Raw genomic sequence first — 22,932 nt, forward strand, 5'->3', positions numbered from 1 at the left:
CCAAACTACAATGAGCTGGTCAAAAAGGTCACCACTGGGGTTGACTTTGATGCTGTTGTAGGTGACATAGCCATTGTCACTAGACGGACCAAGATTGTGGATTACACCCAGCCATACATTGAGTCAGGCCTTGTCGTTGTTGCTCCTGTCACAAGACTTAACGAAAATCCTTGGGCCTTTTTACGCCCGTTTACTCTTCCTATGTGGGGAGTAACAGCATCTTTTTTCGTTATTGTTGGAGCTGCAATATGGATTCTTGAACACCGTATAAATGATGAGTTTCGTGGTCCGCCAAGGCGACAAATCATTACCATTCTCTGGTTAGTATACAAGAGTCATCTTATTTGTCTGCATAAAATGTAGATTGCTATAGCTCTAATCTCTTATTACGATGCAGGTTCACCTTTTCGACAATGTTTTTCTCCCACAGTAAGTCTCGAAACCCCCTCAAGCTAGTTACTGCAATTCCTGTGTGAAGTTCTTAACATCTTTTATGAAATCAAACTCTCAGGAGAGACTACAGTGAGCACGCTTGGTCGTATGGTGCTTCTGATATGGCTTTTTGTGGTTCTGATCATTACATCTAGCTACACAGCGAGTCTCACATCGATACTTACAGTGCAACAGCTTAATTCACCTATAAAAGGAGTAGATACACTCATCAGTAGCAGTGGTCGTATTGGCTTCCAGGTTGGTTCATTTGCTGAAAACTACATGACAGAGGAGCTTAACATTGCCAGATCTAGGCTTGTGCCTCTCGCCTCTCCTGAAGAATATGCTAATGCGCTTCAAAATGGTACTGTTGCTGCAATCGTTGATGAACGTCCTTATGTTGATCTCTTCCTCTCAGATTACTGTAAGTTTGCCATCAGAGGCCAAGAATTCACTAGATGCGGTTGGGGATTTGTGAGTCATCATCTTCTGAGTTTCTTCTCTCTTTACCAGCATGTTCAAACATATTTCTGATCACATTTTTGCATTTTCTGTTCAAAAGGCTTTCCCAAGAGACTCTCCTTTAGCAGTTGACATGTCAACCACAATTCTTGGACTATCCGAAACAGGCGAGCTTCAGAAGATCCATGACCGATGGCTTTCCAAATCCAACTGCAGCAGCCCGCACGGGTCTCAGTCAGGGGACTCAGAACAGCTCAATGTCCATAGCTTCTGGGGCATGTTCCTTGTGGTTGGGATCGTCTGTCTCGTCGCTCTCTTTATCCACTTCTTCAAAATAATCCACGACTTCTGCAAATACACGCCTGAAGTAGTAGAAGAAGAAGCTATACCTTCACCAAAAAGGTCACGTTTAACAAAACTGCAGACGTTTCTAGCATTTGTTGGTGAAAAGGAAGAAGAAACACAGCGAAGGTTAAAGCGCAAAAGACACAACAATCTTTCGATGAATGCGAATAGTATCTCAAGGAGCGCATCTAGAAGATCTATATGAAGAAACAAAAAGACTATATATACTTATGGTTTTGTATGCTAATATGTACATTTTAACTCACACACCTCATTTGCAACCAAAATGAGATTTTGTTTAGATGCAGATATGAGATAAGTTATATATATTTACAATCATCTAAAACTGAAGCATAAACTTAAACCTCAAAGTACTTGTAAGAGCCAATTCAAAGTGAACAAGCTTCCCGGTCCGGTTCACTTCGGTTGGTAGTTAAACCGTTAATTTCACTGGTCAGGAGCCAATCTGAATGTGATCTCACTCATTCCACTCTTAAAAAAAGTAATCAGCTTTACTGGAGAAAGCATTAGGTTAGGTGGTCACGTTTGTTCATCTCTCTCTCTCTCTCTCTTATATAATTTGTATTAAAGTGTTCGCCTTTGTTCATTTGCATTTGTGATCTCACTACTGTTCTCTAATGGCGAGTCTCTGTTTCCAGTCTCCTTCCAAACCCATTTCATATTTCCAACCCAAATCCAATCCATCGCCGCCGTTGTTCGCGAAAGTCTCCGTCTTTCGATGTAAAGCTTCCGTACAAACCCTCGTCGCCGTTGAGCCGGAGCCAGTTTTCGTCTCCGTCAAGACTTTTGCGCCAGCCACCGTCGCTAATTTGGGACCAGGGTTTGATTTCCTAGGATGCGCCGTCGATGGTCTCGGTGACCACGTGACTCTCCGCGTAGATCCTTCGGTAAGAGCCGGTGAGATCTCAATCTCGGAGATCACCGGAACCACAACAAAGCTCAGCACGAATCCTCTCCGGAACTGTGCTGGAATCGCCGCCATTGCTACGATGAAGATGTTAGGGATTAGATCGGTTGGTTTGTCGTTAGATTTGCACAAAGGCTTACCTTTAGGTAGTGGTTTAGGCTCTAGTGCAGCTAGCGCCGCCGCAGCAGCTGTGGCGGTTAATGAGATCTTTGGCCGGAAATTAGGGAGTGAGGAATTGGTTTTAGCCGGTTTAGAATCGGAAGCTAAGGTTTCCGGTTATCACGCTGATAACATCGCACCAGCGATCATGGGTGGATTCGTTTTGATTAGAAACTACGAGCCTCTTGACTTGAAACCATTGAGGTTCCCGTCTGAAAAAGATCTCTTCTTTGTTCTAGTTAGCCCTAACTTTGAAGCTCCAACTAAGAAAATGAGAGCTGCATTACCTACTGAGATTCCAATGGTTCACCATGTTTGGAATAGTAGTCAAGCTGCTGCTTTAGTCGCTGCGGTGCTAGAAGGAGACGCTGTTATGCTTGGGAAGGCGTTGTCGTCTGATAAGATTGTGGAGCCGACAAGAGCACCTTTGATTCCTGGAATGGAAGCTGTGAAGAAGGCGGCTTTGGAAGCTGGAGCANGGACCAGGGTTTGATTTCCTAGGATGCGCCGTCGATGGTCTCGGTGACCACGTGACTCTCCGTGTGGATCCTTCGGTAAGAGCCGGTGAGATCTCAATCTCGGAGATCACCGGAACCACAACAAAGCTCAGCACGAATCCTCTCCGGAACTGTGCTGGAATCGCCGCCATTGCTACGATGAAGATGTTAGGGATTAGATCGGTTGGTTTGTCGTTAGATTTGCACAAAGGCTTACCTTTAGGTAGTGGTTTAGGCTCTAGTGCAGCTAGCGCCGCCGCAGCAGCTGTGGCGGTTAATGAGATCTTTGGCCGGAAATTAGGGAGTGAGGAATTGGTTTTAGCCGGTTTAGAATCGGAAGCTAAGGTTTCCGGTTATCACGCTGATAACATCGCACCAGCGATCATGGGTGGATTCGTTTTGATTAGAAACTACGAGCCTCTTGACTTGAAACCATTGAGGTTCCCGTCTGAAAAAGATCTCTTCTTTGTTCTAGTTAGCCCTAACTTTGAAGCTCCAACTAAGAAAATGAGAGCTGCATTACCTACTGAGATTCCAATGGTTCACCATGTTTGGAATAGTAGTCAAGCTGCTGCTTTAGTCGCTGCGGTGCTAGAAGGAGACGCTGTTATGCTTGGGAAGGCGTTGTCGTCTGATAAGATTGTGGAGCCGACAAGAGCACCTTTGATTCCTGGAATGGAAGCTGTGAAGAAGGCGGCTTTGGAAGCTGGAGCATTTGGATGTACGATTAGCGGAGCTGGACCAACAGCGGTTGCTGTGATTGATTCGGAGGAGATGGGTCAAGTGATCGGAGAGAAGATGGTGGAAGCGTTTTGGAAAGTTGGACATTTGAAATCTGTTGCGTCTGTGAAGAAGCTTGATAAGATTGGTGCTAGGCTTGTCAACAGCATTTCCAGGTGATTTTTTTTTGATGTTTGAGTTTTGGAATCAAATCTTTCTCTGTACTGTAATTTTCTACACAAATAAAGGACAATGTATGAGTTTTGCTTAGTCTCTTTTTGGCATGTCATTGGTTTCTCTTATTTTGAATCAGGCGTTTCATTGAAGGATCACTGTCCTAAGTTTAAAGTTTAAACACAGTAACAAAACGTGACAAATGACCATCAGAATCTAGCAAATGTCTTTTATCCATCCACTCATATTCGGTTTTTGTTAGTAGAAGACCTGAAGCAAGCTAATAACAATAGGCAAGCTCTGGTTAAGCAAGATGAACCAAATCTTATTGGCTTCAAATTGAGGCAAACCAATTCTTGTCAGTGAATGAAAATGTCAATATGTAGAGGATCATTTTCAGGAAACTTTGGTTGATCATTTGTGTGAAGTGAAAACAGTAGAAAACCAAAACTACAAGGTCCATGAAAGCCCAATTAGGAAAAAAAAAAAGAGGACTCAAAAATATTCCGGTAACGGTAATCCGCCGGCATGAAACCTAAACTGAAAATTACCTTCTTACCACAAGATTCGATTTTTCCGCCAACCCGTTGTTCTCCAGAACGCTTGGAACTTTATTAGTGGAAAAAGTAAATGAGAGAGAGAGCCTTATGTTAAGTTCTGAGCCTTGTCTTTGTCCGTGAGACGTGGACGAGAGATCTCCATCAGAAAAAATGAGAACCCTTTCTTCCACGTACACACTCTTTGCCCCTTCTTCTATACCTTTCCTCCCCTGACGTGTTTCTTCTTCTTATTCTGGGTTTTGGGGTTTACCAGAGAAAACGCCAAAGAACAACTTTGTTTTTTCTGAGGGATTAGGGTTTATCGGGATTCGAGACGATTTTTGTAGAAGATGACAAGAGTCAAGACTAAACTAGACGATGATCTGTCGTCTCCTTGGTTTTATACTGTTTGTACCATGGGAGGAATGCTTAGTGCCGGAACTACCCATTTGGCTATAACCCCTCTCGATGTCCTCAAAGTCAATATGCAGGTTTGTGTTTCCACCTTTGCTCTGCTTCAAATCTCTAATCTTGTTTGTTTCTTTAAGTCGCTTGTCTTGTTAGGATTTATAACGATGGAATAGAACTGCTAAATTTAGGATCTTTTTTGCTCAAATTGGTATCATTGTGATTGATCAGTCAGTGAGGATCGATCATTCTGTCTCTTGTAGGTGAATCCACTGAAGTATCATAGCATTCCTTCCGGTTTCTCCACTCTCTTAAGAGAGCATGGCCGTTCCTATCTTTGGAGAGGTTGGTCAGGGAAGCTATTAGGCTATGGTGTTCAAGGTGGATGCAGATTTGGACTCTATGAGTACTTCAAGACACTCTACAGCAATGTGTTGCCTAATCATAACAGAACTTCCATATATTTTCTCAGCAGTGCTTCTGCTCAGGTATTCGCCGATATGGCTTTATGTCCTTTTGAAGCTATAAAAGTTAGAGTTCAGACGCAGCCTCTGTTTGCGAAAGGTTTGATTGATGGATTTCCAAGAGTATATAGAAGTGAAGGTCTTGCTGGGTAAGCCCTTTGTCTTGGAATCATTCTGCGTGGCTGTCTCACTTAGTATTTGTTCTTTAAGTCTTTATCTCTCCATATGCAGCTTCCACAGGGGACTTTTTCCGCTCTGGTGTCGTAATCTTCCATGTAATGTTACTGCTTCGACAATGCTTTGTTTTCACTAAATCAATTTTAACATCATCATCTCTCTGCATCATCTAAAACCTTCAGTTATGTTTAGTTTTAGGCATTAGCTTTGGGGATATGAAACAAGTACTTGAGCTATATAGATGCACACTAGCCTTTTCGTAGACTTGGTTGTGTTCTCTACAAATACCATATCTTGTTGATTTCAATGTTTATGCGTTGTTTCAGTTTCTATGGTGATGTTCTCGACGTTTGAGCAGTCAGTTGAATTTATATATCAAAAGATTATCCAGAAGAGGAAGCAAGATTGCTCTAAAGCTCAACAACTAGGTGTCACATGTCTTGCTGGCTATACTGCTGGAGCTGTAGGTACAGTCATATCTAACCCCGCAGATGTGGTTCTTTCGTCTCTATACAACAACAAAGCCAAGAATGTGCTGCAGGTAAGACTCTTAACCATCACTATTTTAATATTTGAATTCCATTTCACAGTTTTGCATACCATCGAGCAGAGTTGATTGATGTTGGTTATTTTGCTTGAGCTACAGGCTGTGAGGAACATTGGGTTTGTTGGTCTTTTCACTAGAAGTCTTCCTGTTCGGATCACGATTGTTGGACCTGTCATTACCTTGCAATGGTTCTTTTATGACGCCATCAAAGTCTTAAGTGGATTGTAAGTAGCCATCTCTCCAAATTTCCAAATCAGAAGCTCTACTATCTCTGCTCCTATATATTCTCATCTAACCAGCTTGATTGTATAAATTGTGAAAAATATAGCCCTACAAGTGGAGGAGTGAGGAAACCAGTGGATGCAACAAAATTATCAGTGTGAAGCTGAGAAGAGTATAGATTTATCTCTGTCAACATCTGGACCTGGAACTCAAAAAACATACTATCATGTAAGATTCTCTTGCAAGTAGATAACCCGAGCGTTGTGTAGCGAATGGAATAAGCGTTTTGAAAATTTTCGCTTAGTTCAATCCTTGCCTGAAATTTGGATTTGTAACTAAAGTGCTAATGAGTGATAATGATGTAAACAGAAACTATAATCTTCAAACTGATTGAGGTAAAAAGAAAAGTCTCTGGTTTTATCTTTGTCATGTTGTGGACCATTTTTGACTGAGATGGCTCAATAGTCAATATAGCTCCCAAGTACTTGTTTTTAGCTGAAACTTTTTGTGACTTCTTCATATATAAAATTTTTAATATTTGTCTTTCCTTTGGAATTTTGTTATTGATAAGAAGAGTGGATTATATTATTGAAGCTAATCATGAATGAGCATCATGAAGGAATCTCTCCACTGTAACTTAATCACATTCACATGATAACTTTCTTAAAAGTAAAACAGTGAAATACCAATCAACTTTACCATTTCTCCAGAGCAGGTTCAATGCATATTAATTATTAGGGTCAAGTTTAACCCTCAAAGGCTAATAATTTCACTGTTCTGGGATGCCTTTATACCTCCAATATTGTTTTTTGGAACAAAGCTTTTTATTGACTTATTTACTCTCTTGAGTCTTGAGGTTGGCAATGGCTGTTTTGTTGAATATCATAGAAAAANAAAATTTTTTTTTTTTTTTTTTTTTTTTTTTTTTTTCTAAATTTATGTGTTTTGTGTTGGTAGTCAAACAAACAAACGAAAAGAATATACGATAATGCTACCGACATGTGAGTTAGGTCGGCTGTGATCTTACAAACTCCTTATTGGGCTGGTTTCAATGGCCCTTTCTTTAATCTCACACGTCTCTTTTTTTTTTTTTTTTGGGATTTTTCGAAATAAATAAATTATACAGTACTAGTATAGAATATAGATTATAGAGAGCGTGGCACATGCGGCGGTTTAGGATCTCTTCTCTTTCTCCAACGACACTTCACAAAAACATCTTGATCTCACACCATTTTTGCTTGCTTCTCAGTTCTGATCTTGATTTGAAGAAAATATTGTTCTAGTCATGGTGAACCACGAAAGCATAGGTCTTTACCCTCTTCATCGTTGCAAAACCATTCACCTGGTTCGTTCCTTTCAAACCGGAGATAAATATGTGGTTCTTATTCTCTCTTTCTCTCGCTATCCCATGTTTCTGACGGGTTTTGTTTTGTTTTGGTAGGTGAGACATGCTCAAGGGATTCATAATGTGTCTGGAGATAAAGATCACAGTGCTTACTCTTCTGAGGATTACTTTGATGCTCGTCTCACCCCTCTTGGTTGGCAACAGGTATGTATAATCTCTATTCTCTTCTGTTCTGTTCTGTTCTGTTCTGGATCTTAATGGCTCTTGTTATGATCTTGTCGTCATCATCATCATCTCTCTATGGCTCAGGTTGATAATCTAAGGAATCATGTTAGAGAAGCTCAACTCTTAAACAAGGTTGAACTTGTCATTGTTTCACCTTTGCTTAGGTAAATACGTTTTCACACCTTTGTGACTATAAGTTGCTCGTTGTTCTTTTTGGTTATTCAGCATACTGAAATAGGTAGCTATAATGACTCAGTTTTTATAATTGTTGTTAAATGTAGAACAATACAAACAGCTGTTGGTGCTTTTGGAGGTGAAGAAGATACTGATGGAGCGGATGCAACACCGCTAATGGTGGCCAACGCTGGGAGCAGCGATCGTCCTGCGATTTCTAGCTTAAATGTCCCACCTTTTCTTGCTGTTGAGCTATGCAGGGAAACTATGGTACATAAGTAATTAAGGAGGGTGTTGTTAGTATAGATGGGCGAAGATCACATTGTTAAAGATTTTTTTTTTTTTTTATGAATGCAGGGTGATCATCCTTGTGACAGGCGAAGAAGCGTCACAGAGTACAAGGCTCTCTTTCCCGCAATCGATTTCTCAATTGTACAAAAACATCTTATTTGGTTTAATATCTATCTATGCTGATATGTTGGCAAGTTGCTTATGTTATTTTTCTCTATGGTTTCAGATCGAAAGCGACAAGGATGTTTTGTGGAAGCCGAGTCCAAGAGAGACCCCTGAAGAAGTTGCAGCCAGAGGTGTAGAGTTCTTCAAATGGTGAGTTTCATTTTTATTACTAATTTTTCCATGGAGTTACGTATAGCTGAATCTCTCAACTGCCATTTGCTTTGTGAAGGCTATGGACGAGGAAAGAGAAGGAGATCGCAGTTGTATCTCACAGCGGCTTCTTGCATGGTCTCTTGAGTTCTTTCGGGAAAGATTGTGCCGATGACATAAAGAAAGAGTTGTCTATACAGTAAGAACTTAAACAGAAACTTGTTGTCTACAAGCACCAACCTTTTGTATAAGTTAAGGAATGCAGTATACTGTTTAACTAATCAAAATCTCTAACTGTTTTCAGTTTCAAAAACTGTGAGCTTCGCTCAGTGGTCATCGTGGATCAAGGGTAAGCAGAAAATGTCCATAAGTTCTGATAGAATAGTAATAAGATTTGAGAGTGTTTTGGATTAATTATTTTGTTGTTGGGAGTATAGGAACTTGGCGACTGATTCTGTAGAGACCACAAACTATCCTGGGAAGGTTCCTCAAGGACTTGATCATCCAAGTGGCTAAACGGCTGAGGAGTAAGAGAGAGCACAAGTTTCTGAGATTGTTTTCTTCTTTCTAAAAAGAATAAATTACATGATGCTTCTATTGGACTAGAATTTGGCATTTTTTCAGTTATTGATGAAAAAATATTGCTATGTAGGTTGACTTTGCTGCCACATGAATTTTATTGATTATGATTGTTATTACCCAAAATTCAGTGGTAGCTTTAAATCATCTTGTCCATTTAGTATATACGCAGTGATTATACAATTGTGAAAATAATAGCACCACTGTGACCACAAGTGGATGAGTGGAGAAAATGGTAGATGCAACTAAATCAGTGTGAAGCTTAGATGAATAGATTTATCTCTATCAGCATCAGATTCAGAACCAGAAACTTGTGAGTTGTTAGCAGTAAGTGTTAGTGAGCTGTAAATAAAAATTCTTGGGCTCTCCAAACCCATTACTATGATATTGTCCGCTCCCAAGTTGTTGGGTTTTATTGTTGTTATGTTGTGGACCATCTTGTTTGAGAAGAGAAGACTGAGATTTTCTTGTGTTTAGATTGCTCAAAAGCTCCCAAGTACTTGGAATCTTGGATTTGATATTTACCACCGGTTTTGGAGAAAATTTTACCCCACAGTTTTTGTGACTTTTTCATATTTTCATCCTTTGTATTTTGTGTTTTGAATTTTGTTATTTAGAAGAAAGATATATTCGACTATTTTATGGCAGCTGTATAATGACTTTTCTTATGGCCGAGCATTCAATAAAACAAAGAGAAAGTTCCAATAGACTACACTCAGTTTTCATTAAATTATTGGGTAATTTCTGATAATCTATTGAAGTAGATCAAAGTTTTATTTGTTTTATAAGTTATCCCCTATATAATAATTTTAATAAGTTGGTCACAAATAGGTTATACATTAATGATAGATTAATTAGTTACAAATAGGTTATACCAAAAATCTTAAATAAAATATTCTAAAGAATCATATCATCTAACTTACCATATTAATTTCATTTATTAAAATTATATAGTCTACAAAACAATGTTGTGTAATTCCGTTTTATTATATAGGGGATTACAAATAGGTTATACATTAATGATTAGATTAATTAGTTACAAATAGGTTATACCAAAAATCTTAAATAGAATATTTTAAAGAATCATATCATCTAACTTACCATATTAATTTTATTTATTAAATTATTCATCAAATAATATCTTTTGATATCTAACTTAACATATTAATTTGTTAACTATCATTATACTTCACCTTTTATTTTTATATATGAGTCTATTTTGTGAAACAAATAAATTATCATATTATTTATTATAATTTAAAATAGTTTTATTTCCGGATATACCATAAGTTGAATTTTAAAAACAAATATAAATTCTTCAATCTATAAAATATTCAAGATTTAGTAATATTATTCTTTAAATATAAAATCAATTGAATTAAAAATTTTACTGAGTAACGGGTCAAAATTTGAATATTGAAATTCAAATTTACAAACTTATGTCTTATTATGACATTCAAGTCATGATGTAAAATATACATTGTTGAAATAACTTCACATATATAACCTAATACAACATATTAAAATTTTATTTTAAAATATAAAATATACAAAATTTCGTATAAAATAAAATTTAACCAGTGTTATAACACAAGTAATTATCTAGAATCATTAACAATATAAAACTTACAAAATAAGTGTCTTTTTTAAGCCATCATATTTAGCATATGATTTTATTGCATAATGTTTTATCCAATAAAACTTTTAAAAACAATCACATAATTATATTTTATATAAAATTTATTATATAAATAAAATGAATTTCAACTCGTGCTCTAGCATGGGTCTTAATCTAGTATCTATATATTTTTGCAGCAGTTTTTGCTCAAAAATCGGTTTTGGAAAGTTTTTACATTTAATGTCATTTAATGCTTATATTTAATCCAAACAAGTTTTTATTCTCTCTACTATCCTTATAACAAAACATAATTAAAATATTTTAAATATCTATATATATAATATTCTATAATTAATATAGATTTTTAAAAGATTTATGAGAAATTCCTTCAAATACCATTAAAAAAAGTTTTTTTTCCAAAAATACCCTTTTTTAGTTTTTTTTTCCAAAATTACCACAAAAGTATTTTTTCCAAAATTACCACAAACACAAAAAAATGATTTTTAAGGATGTAGATTTTTTTTTTTTAGGTTTGGGTTGACACATTTAGTTTTAGGGTATAGTTTTTAGGGGTAGGGTTTAGTATTTAGAATTTAGGAATCAGTTTTTAGTATTAGAAATTTAATTTAATTATGTGGTATTTTTGGAAAAAAAATACATTTTAGTGGTATTTTTGGAAAAAAAAACTAAATTGTGGTATTTTTGGAATAAAAACCTATTTTAGTGGTATTTATGACAATTCCCCAAGATTTATTCCATATTAAAAAAAATATTTTTCTATCATCTTTTTTTATTTTAAAATTTAAATGTAGTGAGTCATCATATAATACATAAAGTTAATAAAAATATATTTTTTCCTGCATATATTGTGATTTGAATTTTTTTAAACAAACATATATTATTTAATTAATATAAAAAGTGTGTGTTCAACATACATATATCGTAAATTTACCGTATATAGTAAACTATAGAATTTTAAGAAGTTTATAGTTTATAACTGATATATCTAAACTTAATAAAAAGTTTAAAATTATGAATATTTAAACATATTAAATTTTCAAAATAACAGAAAAGAGTTATATTATATTACGGGTTATATGATATTACATGATTGAATTGATAATACTAAAAAATAAAATATCATTAATATGATACTTCGATACAGTTAAATCTTTATATTACTATTTTAACAATACCAATATAAAATATGTCGAATCAAATTGATTTAATTAAGATTGAATTAAAAAAAATTGTTGCGCGGTATACCACAAATTATATACTAAATCACAAAAATTAATAAAAGAGTACATTAGCAAAATTAGTATTAAAATAGTAAATTAAAAAAAAATCAAAAGAAACTTGCCCCGCGATATACCGCGGGTCATAATCTACTATATTATATAATATGAGAAGATTTTTTTCAACTTTTGCTAAGAAAACGACATTTGACTTACTCTATTTCTGACGCCTGAATTTTTTTTTTTTGGACCTAATTAACTATAATTTGGACCTATTTAACTACATGCCCATAAAACCAAAAAAAACCCATCAACATTTTCTTCCTTCCATCTTTAATTAGAAACCCTGTTTTAGAAATCGCTAGGCGCTAGTTGGGCGGTCGGGATGGGCCTAGCGCCTAGCGAGAAAATCGGAGATAAAACGAGGATTAATCGGGGACTAGTTTTCGAGTTATTTTATTAAATTAGTAATAAAATTAAAATATATTGTACTAAATATATGTATAATTCTGTTTATGTTAAAAGAAAAATATAAAACTATAGTATTGTCTTTAAAATTATGATTTTTATTATAAGTTTATACATTAGTTATCGTAAAACATCATAAACTCTTAATTTAAATGTCGAAATAACAAAAATATATATGTCTGATTTATATTTAGTTCCAAAAATAATCGTTATACACAAAATTAAGCGGAAAATAATCGGATTAGACAGACATAATCAGACAATTGATGCTAGGCGGGGATTAGTCATTAATCGAGGCGGTGAGGGTGGGCCTAACGATTTTACGGGGCGTAATCAGTGTTAGGCGGGGATTTTTAAAACAGGGATTAGAAATATATGCAGCTCCAAGAATCTAAAGCCACCTTATATCAGTCTGTTGTTGGTTTCATCTCGGAACTATACCAATATTAATTAAATTAAATTTATAGGTTTGAATTCTTGGGTTTAATTTATGTGTTTGAATCTTATATAATTTTCACGGGGACAAGCAGAATCAAGTTTAAGTAAGAGGGTGGGATGGTATTATTTAAGTAAATTAGTTTAAAGATTTTTTTCAACTTTTGCTAAGAAAATGACATTTGACTTACTCTATTTCTGACACCTGGATTTTTTTTGTTTGGACCTAATTAACTATAATTTGGACATATTTAACTACAAGCCCATAAAACCAAAAAAAAAACCATCAACATTTTCTTCCTTCCATCTTTAATTAGAAATATATGCAACCCCAAGAATCTAAAGCCACCTTATATCAGTCTGTCGTTGGTTTCATCTTGTAACTATACCAACATTAATTAAATTAAATTTATAGGTTTGAATTCTTGGGTTTAATTTATGTGTTTGAATCTTATATAATTTTCACGGGGACAAGCAGAAACAAGTTTAAGTAAGAGGGTGGGATGGTATTATTTAAGTAAATTAGTTTAAATTTTTTAAAAATTGTTTATATAAAATTAAATTATGAACATAATTACTTAGGTTTGATTTGAAAGAATATCATCATTTTATGCATTGCATTATATCTACCCACTATTTTCCTCAGTTTTCATTTTTGTTTATATTACTTCTCATTTTAACTTATTATTTTGAAACACTTGCGAATTTATGATCACTAATATTTGATTTCAATCCCTTCTCTCTCTTAAAGGCTCAAACATTCTATAAAGTTTAGTTTTCTAAAACAACCTATTACTATACAAGCACATCCTCTTTCATACTATTGTGAAAACTAAAACATTTACTTTCTATTATATCCTCGATACAATCTCCAACTAACAACAAAACACTGGTAACAATAGTATCGTTGTTCGGATCATCAGTTTTTGGAAAGTTCCTAACTTTAGAAGAAATATTATCTTAGTAAGTCTTGAAAACTTTATTACTATACAATCACATCCTCTTTCATACTATTGTGAAAACTAAAACATTTACTTTCTATTATATCCTCGATACAATCTCCAACTAACAACAAAACCCTGGTAACAATAGTATCGTTGTTCAGATCATCAGTTTTTGGAAACTTCCTAACTTTAGAAGAAATATTATCTTAGTAAGTCTTGAAAACTTTTTCCACAAATGTAAATTATTTATACTTTGTTCATCTTTTGATGATTTATGCAATCATTTTAAAATACTTATAAAAAAAAAAAAATTTCATGTGTATTTGATTTTAAAATAATTTTAATATATAATTATGTTGGGTGTCAGATTCTTAGATTTAGAGTTGAAAGAAACCTTACTATATTATATCATCTAATAATATATTAAAGTTTTCTTTTGAAAACTCTAAAAAATTTTCATTTGATGATCTCTTCTTTCAAAAGTGTCATTTTGCTTCTTTAAAATTTTAGTGTAACAAATTTATTCAATTAACAAATAATTTGATGATTAAATAGTTTAAGGATATAAGATTATAATATTTGGGTTGTATAGGATAATGTCGAGTAATAATTTGCTGTTTTATTTCCACACTTTAATATAAATAATTCACATGATCTTTATATTACATTATTTTATTTCATTTTCAATCTATTTAAAATAAACTAAAGTATATTTTAATATATAATTTCTAAAAAACTAAATGAGAATTGAATATATTTTTTTTTGATAAATAGATAACTGTCTATATTTATTATAACTCTTGAATATATATTTAAAACAATATACAATTTAGTTATTAATTCACAATAATGTATTTTATAAACCTGACACATTTTTTATTTACTTTTCTATTCCATCTCATCAATCCCATATTTTGTACTAACTCTCATTTTTGTAACTTTCATAATAAGGAAATATTTTGCAATGAATGATTAATAATAGTATTTAGAAATATTACATATATAAGAAAATATATTAATATGTAATGATTGCATATCTATAACTCTAACATAGCTTATGTGACTCCTATAATAATGAAATACTCCCTATGTTTTAATTTAGTTGTCATTTTAGGTTTTTTATGAAAATGTTTGGTGAGTATTTCAGCTTTATCCCTGCTGTTTTAAAGTTTTGACTAATGAAATATTTATAAAATAGATTAATAAAAGGTAAAACAGACAATTTAATATATATTTTTTGAATTTGTGTGAGAAAACCTTAAACGACAAGAAAAAAACCAGAGAAAGTATAAATTACATTACCTAATTGATATAAAAATTAGTGTATTTTTCATATGCTCTTAACTACAATTTCTCTTATAAATAGAAAGATACACATTTTACTAACTCTCATATCTCAAATCTTACATAATAATTTTATTTAGTTAATATAGTTTTAACTAACAATCTCCAAAAATTACAAAAAATATCCAAACATAATGTAAATTAAATCCGTGCGTAGCACGGAATGGCTACTAGTGTATATATATTCGGACTTTAGTATAATTACTAGATTAGGACCCGTCCGATGTGCGGGTTTAGAGTTATTAAAATAAAATAAAATTTAACCAAGAATATAAAGTATGTATTTTTAGTAAGTAAAAATTATCTATAAAAGTAATTAGATACACCGAGGTGTCCAACGTAAATATCTGGTATAAAAGGTGCGACTTTGCGGTTGAGACTATTGATCATTTTTTTTTGAATGCCCTCACTCGTGGGAAGTTTAAGATTTATCTCTGACTCTGGTCTCATCAGAGGGTTTTCCATATGAGTTGGTGTACTCAAATTTGGATTTTGTTTTCTGGAGGGATATCTCTCAACAGGGTGATCCTAATCAACTTCTTCAATTACTATGATTTTTATGAGCAATCTGGAAATTAAATAATTTTTTTAAGGTTTTGAGATCGAGACAAATGATATAATTGCTCAGGCTTCGGGCGATGAGTTAGCCTAGGAAGAGGCGCTATCTTTTACGGCGGTCATGTCGGCTCCATCTCCATCCTCGGATGTCCAAGTTTCTTCACCTTGTTGTCAAATTGATGGTTCTTGGAAAGTAACCAATGAGCATCCATGATTAGGCTAGTGGTGTTGCATTGGTGAGGAGCGAACCTTGTTGTTGGGGGCCAAGTGTCTAAGACGGAGCCCCTCCCCCCTGCATTCAGAGTTTGAAGCGTTGTTGTGGGCCATGGAGCGGATACGTGTTGAGTTACTTACTATGGTGCATTGCCCTGAATATTGGCCATCCTTCTCGAACTTGCTCGATGAGTTTAATTCGCTGGAGTTTTTTCCACTAATCTCCATCTCTTGGATCCCGCATGCGACAAATTCGAAGGCGGATTGTCTTGTCCGTGCTTCACATTCTCTTATCTCTGAAGTTTCTTTTGTAAACCCCTTCCCTCTGGCTTAGGCAACTAACCGAAAAAATTCCTTTTAATTTATTGTTTGGTTGAAAAAATAAATAAATACACTTTTAGTTAAAGAAAATAGTTGTAGATGAGTTCAAAAGTATTAAAATTAAATGAAATTTAACAAAGAATATGTATTTAATTCTTTTCGTAAGTAAAAACAATGTATAAAAGTAAAGAGATAAACTTTTAGTTATAGAAAATAATTGTTTTTTTTGCTATAATACACTAATGTATATCCATTTACAAATCTACTGTCTACATTACCACTAAAAGTTTATTTGTACACACAAATATATTTTACTGTTAAAATATAATCTTTAGTCTTAACTACTACCAACAAATTGTCTTTATGAACGCATTAAATAACTTATTATACGTCTCTTCACTTTAACATTTTTATAGTTACAAAAACGCAAAGGTTAATCTTACATACTCCTATCATATATATTACAATAGCAGTCTTTTGAATAAATTATTTGATTGGTAGAAAAAATATGAGACGATCTATTTTTTTTTTACATCAATTATCTTTTTCTTTATGTAAAGGTGAGTATTTATTTTTTTTTTAGAAACAGTAACTAATTGTATAAGTTTCACAATCATTTTTTTATCTTATATAAAAAGTAAGGGTCTTTTTCTTGTAATATAGCAACTTAAAATTAAAATAAGTAAACAATATTTTAATTTTGAATTTTATGGTATATATATATACTTTATCTTATAATTAGATTTTAGATGAAATTAGATTTTATTTTATCTATTTACTATTATATAAAAAAAATTTAGGTTAGGTTTTGAATTTTACATTTTTATTTTTTAAAATTTTAATAATGAATTGACATGTGTCAACATATGAATGATACAATTAACACATGTCAAATTTTAATAATGAATTGACATGTGTCAATATCTGAATGATACAATTGACACATGTCACGATCTTGTTAATGAGTAATTTTGTCATCAAGGTTTATATAATAAGATATTATATAAAGCGTTTACCGGGAAAACAGCCAAAATCAACCCCAACTCTTTGCCAAACGCTTTTTTATACCTAAACTTCAACACCCTACAAATAACAACTTGAAATGTATTAAAATTCAAATTTGCTACCTAAACTATATAAAATGTTGTTAATTTCAACCTTTGATCGAACATTGTTAAATCAAAGTTTAACGATGTTGAGTCAAACGATCTGTGGTATCTATATGGCACTGGTAATGACCAAAACTAAGTTGTTTTGGTCATTTTTAGGTTTGTTGTGGCACGAAACAAAGCGTTTGACAAAAATGGAGTATTGGAGTCCGTTTTTGGGTGTGCTGTGAGACTTCATTTTTGGTAATTTCTTGCTACAAAATACCCAAAATGACCAAAACGACGTAGTTTTGGAAAGTTCCAGTGCTACGTTGAAGTCGCGGACCGTCTGACTCAAGATCATTAAACTCTGATTTAATATTGTTCGAACAGAGGTTGAAATTGACAACATTTTATATAGTTTAGGTAGCAAATCTAAATTTTAATACAATTCAGGTAGTTATTTGCAAGGTATTAAAGTTTAGGTATAAAAAAACGTTTGACAAATAGTTAGGGTTGATTTTGGTCATTTTCCCACGTTGGGGTTTGACAGCTCGTTCATGTGTTATAACTTAAATCCGGAGTCCGGACGTTGGATCACATAACAAATATGAAATCTTGTTGTTCCTCGACCTCGATCTATCATCTATGGATAAGATCTTATAAAGAACACTCAAAACAATATATAAGAGTTAAAGTAGATCTAGCTTCTCATCGGTTTACCGTTTAGTTTTCTCAAAGACAACTGTTTTTACCAAAAAAAAGACAAACAAAAATGATGAGAAAAATGAAAGTAGACAACTAAATTTGCACCACGTGCGAGACAAATGTAGTCTGCGACCTTACTCACAAACCGACAATGACATGTCTCACGCCTTTTAGTTCTTGTAAGAAAAAAGTGACCTTTTATTTTCTTCTTCTAAGTTCTAACTTCTAAGTTTCTAAGTATTGCTATTTGTAAAAAAAGTTGTATTATATTAGGATTCACTACTAGTTAGTTCTAACCAAATTTTTTGATGATGAAATTTGAGTTATAATTATAGCTGCAACGTACCCAAACCAGAATGTTTTATTTAATAAATCTTATCTAGATTCTAGCCAAAAAAGAAAAACAAAAACAAAAAAAAGAATGAACAATCTTGATGAACCAATGTTGAACAGTCAAACTGTTTTATTTTTTGAAGACCAAATAAGTTGTCCAGTGTTTCGTTCTGTTAACCAAAGCCATAAATTAACTCTTTAACAACTATAAGCATCTAATAATAATATGTTTGTTAATTATTAGCTAAGTTGGGCAACAAAAGCACATCCAAATCCAACTCTTAAAAAAAAAGCTACTATGAACGTTAGGCTTATAATCAATCTCTTAAAAATAAATTATCCTAAACAAAACCACAACAATTTTATACTACTACTACTTTCCTAGTTGCATTAATAATCATTAGTCACACACCACACCAGTAAAAGAGGATGATTATTAATTCAATAATTAAATGAGCAATTAACGAATGAAGAAGAAGAAGAAGGTGAGACGAAACCGCGTAAAGAGAGAGCACTAATAAGACCTTTCTTCTCTGCACCATCCTCCTCATCCTCTCTCATCATTTTACAAATCCACAAAAAAAGAATCATTCTTTTACACTCTTGCTGATGATTCAACGAATCCATTTACCCAACCAGAAACAGCAACACACAAAGTTATTATATAAATACTTTTTTATAAAAAGAACGTTAGAAAGAAACCATTTTTTTTCTTATTGTTATTGACTTTAAACAAAAACTAATCTACGAATAATATTTATCTTTCTTCGTCTTCTTCTTCATCTCCTCCCAGAAAAATAATCAGATTTCTTAATCTTAATCCTAATCCTAATCCTTATCAATACCATCGTCTCTTCTGGCTGTTCCGGTACTAGATCCTCTCTTTCTTGATGTTTCTTTATTTACCTATTGATTCTTTTTTTNTTTTTTTTTTTTTTTTTTTTGGTGTGTGGGATCTATCCATCTATAATATTGGTAAAAATGGTCGATGAACATTTAATGAAACTTCTCCTGAATAACGACTTTTCAGCAACTCTTGTCTTGTCTTTTTTTTTTTTGGTTCAATAATTTTGATTATATTACAAAAAATTATGTTTTTGAAGCTTGATCTGATTTGGGTTCTCTGATATGGTTCCAAAGTTTGATACTTTTTTTCTGATTTGAGTTTGTTTGTTTATGTTTCTTTTTTTTTGATAAAAGTATCGTTGGATGAGGAGAAGAAGAAAGTGAGAAACTTGTGGGGGAAAAAATAGAGAGATTGTTTCATGGGCAATTCATGCCGTGGTTCTTTCAAGGACAAAATCTACGAGGGCAATCATAACACTAGGCCCGAGGAGAATTCCAAATCCACCACCACTGTTTCCTCTGATCATTCTCCTACCGCCCCCACCACAGAACACCGAGATTTCTCCAAAGAAGCTCAAAAACAGGACAACAACAACAACAACAATCCAGCTCTTGTGATTCCTGTTAAAGAACCCATTATGCGGCGTAACGTTGACAATCAAGCTTACTATGTTCTTGGTCACAAGACTCCTAACATCCGTGATCTTTACACCTTGAGCCGTAAGCTAGGACAAGGACAATTCGGGACGACGTATTTGTGTACCGAGGTTTCCACGGGTGTTGATTATGCATGTAAGTCTATATCCAAGAGGAAACTGATATCTAAAGAAGATGTTGAGGATGTTAGGAGGGAGATTCAGATAATGCACCATTTAGCTGGTCACAAGAACATTGTTACCATTAAAGGAGCTTATGAGGATCCTTTGTATGTTCACATTGTTATGGAGCTTTGTGCTGGTGGTGAGTTGTTTGATAGGATTATTCAAAGAGGGCATTACAGCGAGAGGAAAGCTGCCGAGTTGACCAAGATCATTGTCGGTGTTGTTGAGGCGTGTCATTCGCTTGGTGTGATGCATAGAGACTTGAAGCCTGAGAATTTCTTGTTGGTTAATAAGGATGATGACTTCTCTCTCAAGGCCATTGATTTTGGTCTCTCTGTTTTCTTCAAACCAGGTAATGTGGTATCTAGTTTAGAGTGTCTAAGCATCTTATTAAAATCATAGAGCTTTTGATATTGAAACATTTGGTTTGATCTCTAGAGTGCTCCATTTGTTATGCTTAATGTATTTTGGTACTCTAATCTCTCAGGCCAAACATTCAAAGATGTTGTTGGAAGTCCATACTATGTTGCTCCTGAGGTTCTTCTTAAACTCTATGGTCCAGAAGCTGATGTGTGGACTGCTGGTGTTATACTCTACATTTTGCTAAGTGGTGTCCCGCCTTTTTGGGCAGGTATGCGCAAATAGCTTATAGCCGTTTTCGATGTGTTCGCTTAATGCCATTGACAAAGGTTTGCTGAAGTTTGGTTTTGTGTTTTTTTTTTGGTATCAGAAACACAGCAAGGAATTTTTGATGCTGTGTTGAAGGGATATATCGACTTTGACTCAGAACCGTGGCCTGTCATATCCGACAGTGCTAAAGATCTGATCCGGAAGATGTTATGCTCTAGCCCCTCTGACCGCTTGACTGCTCATGAAGTCTTGCGTACGTGATCATCTACACTTAAATAAATGGTTACTTTTGGTGACATTAGACTATATCTCTCTTGTATCTCTTTTTTTTTTTTCAGGTCATCCATGGATCTGTGAGAACGGAGTTGCACCTGACAGAGCACTTGATCCGGCTGTTTTGTCTCGTCTAAAACAGTTTTCTGCAATGAATAAATTAAAAAAGATGGCTTTAAAGGTCAGTTTGTAGTTATACTCTATGTTCTAATGTCTCTGCATCACATTATTTTACTCATATTACTTATTATGGAATGATCAGGTGATAGCTGAGAGCCTCTCAGAAGAAGAGATTGCGGGTTTAAGAGCAATGTTTGAGGCAATGGATACGGATAACAGTGGTGCAATCACTTTTGATGAACTCAAAGCTGGCTTGAGAAGATATGGTTCAACCTTGAAAGATACCGAGATCCGAGATCTTATGGAAGCGGTAAAAATGCATGCTTTTGAGAAATATACTATTTCATTTCACTATATAGATGTCAGTAACCTTATTCTGTCTTGTGTCTTAGGCTGATGTGGACAACAGCGGTACAATAGATTATAGTGAGTTTATTGCAGCGACGATCCATCTGAATAAGCTAGAGAGAGAAGAGCATCTTGTCTCTGCATTTCAGTACTTTGATAAAGATGGAAGTGGTTACATCACCATTGATGAGCTGGAACAATCGTGCATTGAACATGGGATGACCGATGTTTTTCTTGAAGACGTAATCAAAGAAGTAGATCAAGACAACGTAAGCTTTGCCTCTTGACATGTTTCTTCCGATCTTCACCATTGGCATTTGCTGATAATGTTTCGGTTCTTGTTTCTTACAGGATGGTCGGATTGATTATGAAGAATTTGTTGCCATGATGCAAAAGGGAAATGCTGGTGTTGGAAGAAGAACAATGAAAAATAGCCTAAACATCAGCATGAGAGATGTGTAGGCACATTACACACAACGTTTTTATACCGTTTGCTTGGTGAGGCTGCAAATGTTTCCATGGAACCAGCATTTGCAATCTTTAAACACAGATGAAGAGGAAGAGAAACAAGATTCTTAGCTGCAGCGAACCAGCTGAATCGTTGAAGGTTGGAGTTTACAATGTTAAAAAAACTACTGTATGATTAAAAAAATGGTTGGATGAACAAAAGTGGTTCGTTCTGTTTCATCAGTAGCTGTGAGGATTATTCCATTTTCTCTCTGTTTTTGTTTGTTTGTTTGTAACAATTGCTANTCACTATATAGATGTCAGTAACCTTATTCTGTCTTGTGTCTTAGGCTGACGTGGACAACAGCGGTACAATAGATTATAGTGAGTTTATTGCAGCGACGATCCATCTGAATAAGCTAGAGAGAGAAGAGCATCTTGTCTCTGCATTTCAGTACTTTGATAAAGATGGAAGTGGTTACATCACCATTGATGAGCTGGAACAATCGTGCATTGAACATGGGATGACCGATGTTTTTCTTGAAGACGTAATCAAAGAAGTAGATCAAGACAACGTAAGCTTTGCCTCTTGACATGTTTCTTCCGATCTTCACCATTGGCATTTGCTGATAATGTTTCGGTTCTTGTTTCTTACAGGATGGTCGGATTGATTATGAAGAATTTGTTGCCATGATGCAAAAGGGAAATGCTGGTGTTGGAAGAAGAACAATGAAAAATAGCCTAAACATCAGCATGAGAGATGTGTAGGCACATTACACACAACGTTTTTATACCGTTTGCTTGGTGAGGCTGCAAATGTTTCCATGGAACCAGCATTTGCAATCTTTAAACACAGATGAAGAGGAAGAGAAACAAGATTCTTAGCTGCAGCGAACCAGCTGAATCGTTGAAGGTTGGAGTTTACAATGTTAAAAAAACTACTGTATGATTAAAAAAATGGTTGGATGAACAAAAGTGGTTCGTTCTGTTTCATCAGTAGCTGTGAGGATTATTCCATTTTCTCTCTGTTTTTGTTTGTTTGTTTGTAACAATTGCTAAAAGAGTTTGGTGAGCTTTGTTTCATCTCCATCGTTGAAAGCTTTGACCCTTGTTGGGTTTTTGAGAGATCAATCATCATCCAATATAGTAAAAGTATGATAAAAGTTGTGTGACAAA

The 22,932-nt window shown here is 34.2% G+C and overlaps 5 protein-coding genes across 7 annotated transcripts in view; all 5 read left to right on the top strand.

Annotated features, from left to right (window-relative positions):
- Nucleotides 1–1,692, top strand: part of LOC104767033 (glutamate receptor 3.1-like) — a 5,313-nt gene extending 3,621 nt beyond the window's left edge. The window contains 4 exon segments of the mRNA XM_019241406.1: nucleotides 19–320; nucleotides 398–429; nucleotides 512–906; nucleotides 995–1,692. Coding sequence (XP_019096951.1) covers nucleotides 19–320; nucleotides 398–429; nucleotides 512–906; nucleotides 995–1,444 — 1,179 coding nt within the window. The 3' untranslated portion in view covers nucleotides 1,445–1,692.
- Nucleotides 1,765–3,845, top strand: LOC104767031 (homoserine kinase-like). Of its 2 annotated transcripts, none has more exons than XM_010491050.2 (2): nucleotides 1,765–2,760; nucleotides 3,494–3,845. In XM_010491050.2, the coding sequence occupies exons 1-2, from the start codon at nucleotides 1,878–1,880 to the stop codon at nucleotides 3,721–3,723; spliced, it is 1,113 nt and encodes a 370-aa protein (XP_010489352.1). In that variant the 5' UTR covers nucleotides 1,765–1,877; the 3' UTR covers nucleotides 3,724–3,845. The 2 variants fall into 2 exon arrangements, with proteins under 2 accessions (XP_010489352.1, XP_010489353.1); XM_010491051.2 differs by having other exon boundaries at nucleotides 1,792–2,109; nucleotides 2,843–3,845.
- On the top strand, nucleotides 3,926–6,498 carry LOC104767030 (mitochondrial phosphate carrier protein 1, mitochondrial). The gene is made up of 6 exons (XM_010491049.2): nucleotides 3,926–4,747; nucleotides 4,928–5,277; nucleotides 5,360–5,403; nucleotides 5,632–5,846; nucleotides 5,952–6,076; nucleotides 6,181–6,498. Exons 1-6 carry the CDS (start codon nucleotides 4,607–4,609, stop codon nucleotides 6,233–6,235), a joined length of 930 nt encoding a protein of 309 aa, XP_010489351.1. The 5' UTR covers nucleotides 3,926–4,606; the 3' UTR covers nucleotides 6,236–6,498.
- Nucleotides 7,185–9,183, top strand: LOC104767034 (phosphoglycerate mutase-like protein). Its single transcript, XM_010491052.2, has 9 exons — nucleotides 7,185–7,419; nucleotides 7,516–7,623; nucleotides 7,729–7,808; nucleotides 7,926–8,088; nucleotides 8,176–8,250; nucleotides 8,336–8,424; nucleotides 8,504–8,623; nucleotides 8,729–8,773; nucleotides 8,862–9,183. The coding sequence occupies exons 1-9, from the start codon at nucleotides 7,360–7,362 to the stop codon at nucleotides 8,938–8,940; spliced, it is 819 nt and encodes a 272-aa protein (XP_010489354.1). The 5' UTR covers nucleotides 7,185–7,359; the 3' UTR covers nucleotides 8,941–9,183.
- LOC104767035 (calcium-dependent protein kinase 6) lies at nucleotides 18,793–22,932 on the top strand. 2 transcript variants are annotated; one of them, XM_010491055.2, is made up of 8 exons: nucleotides 18,793–19,139; nucleotides 19,472–20,290; nucleotides 20,426–20,569; nucleotides 20,669–20,821; nucleotides 20,907–21,022; nucleotides 21,104–21,271; nucleotides 22,107–22,331; nucleotides 22,414–22,932. In XM_010491055.2, exons 2-8 carry the CDS (start codon nucleotides 19,537–19,539, stop codon nucleotides 22,522–22,524), a joined length of 1,671 nt encoding a protein of 556 aa, XP_010489357.1. In that variant the 5' UTR covers nucleotides 18,793–19,139; nucleotides 19,472–19,536; the 3' UTR covers nucleotides 22,525–22,932. The 2 variants fall into 2 exon arrangements, with proteins under 2 accessions (XP_010489357.1, XP_010489356.1); XM_010491054.2 differs by lacking the exons at nucleotides 22,107–22,331; nucleotides 22,414–22,932 and adding exons at nucleotides 21,354–21,578; nucleotides 21,661–22,030 and having other exon boundaries at nucleotides 18,794–19,139.

Source organism: Camelina sativa, chromosome 19 (genome assembly GCF_000633955.1).
Source record: "Camelina sativa cultivar DH55 chromosome 19, Cs, whole genome shotgun sequence".
NCBI lineage: Eukaryota > Viridiplantae > Streptophyta > Magnoliopsida > Brassicales > Brassicaceae > Camelina > Camelina sativa.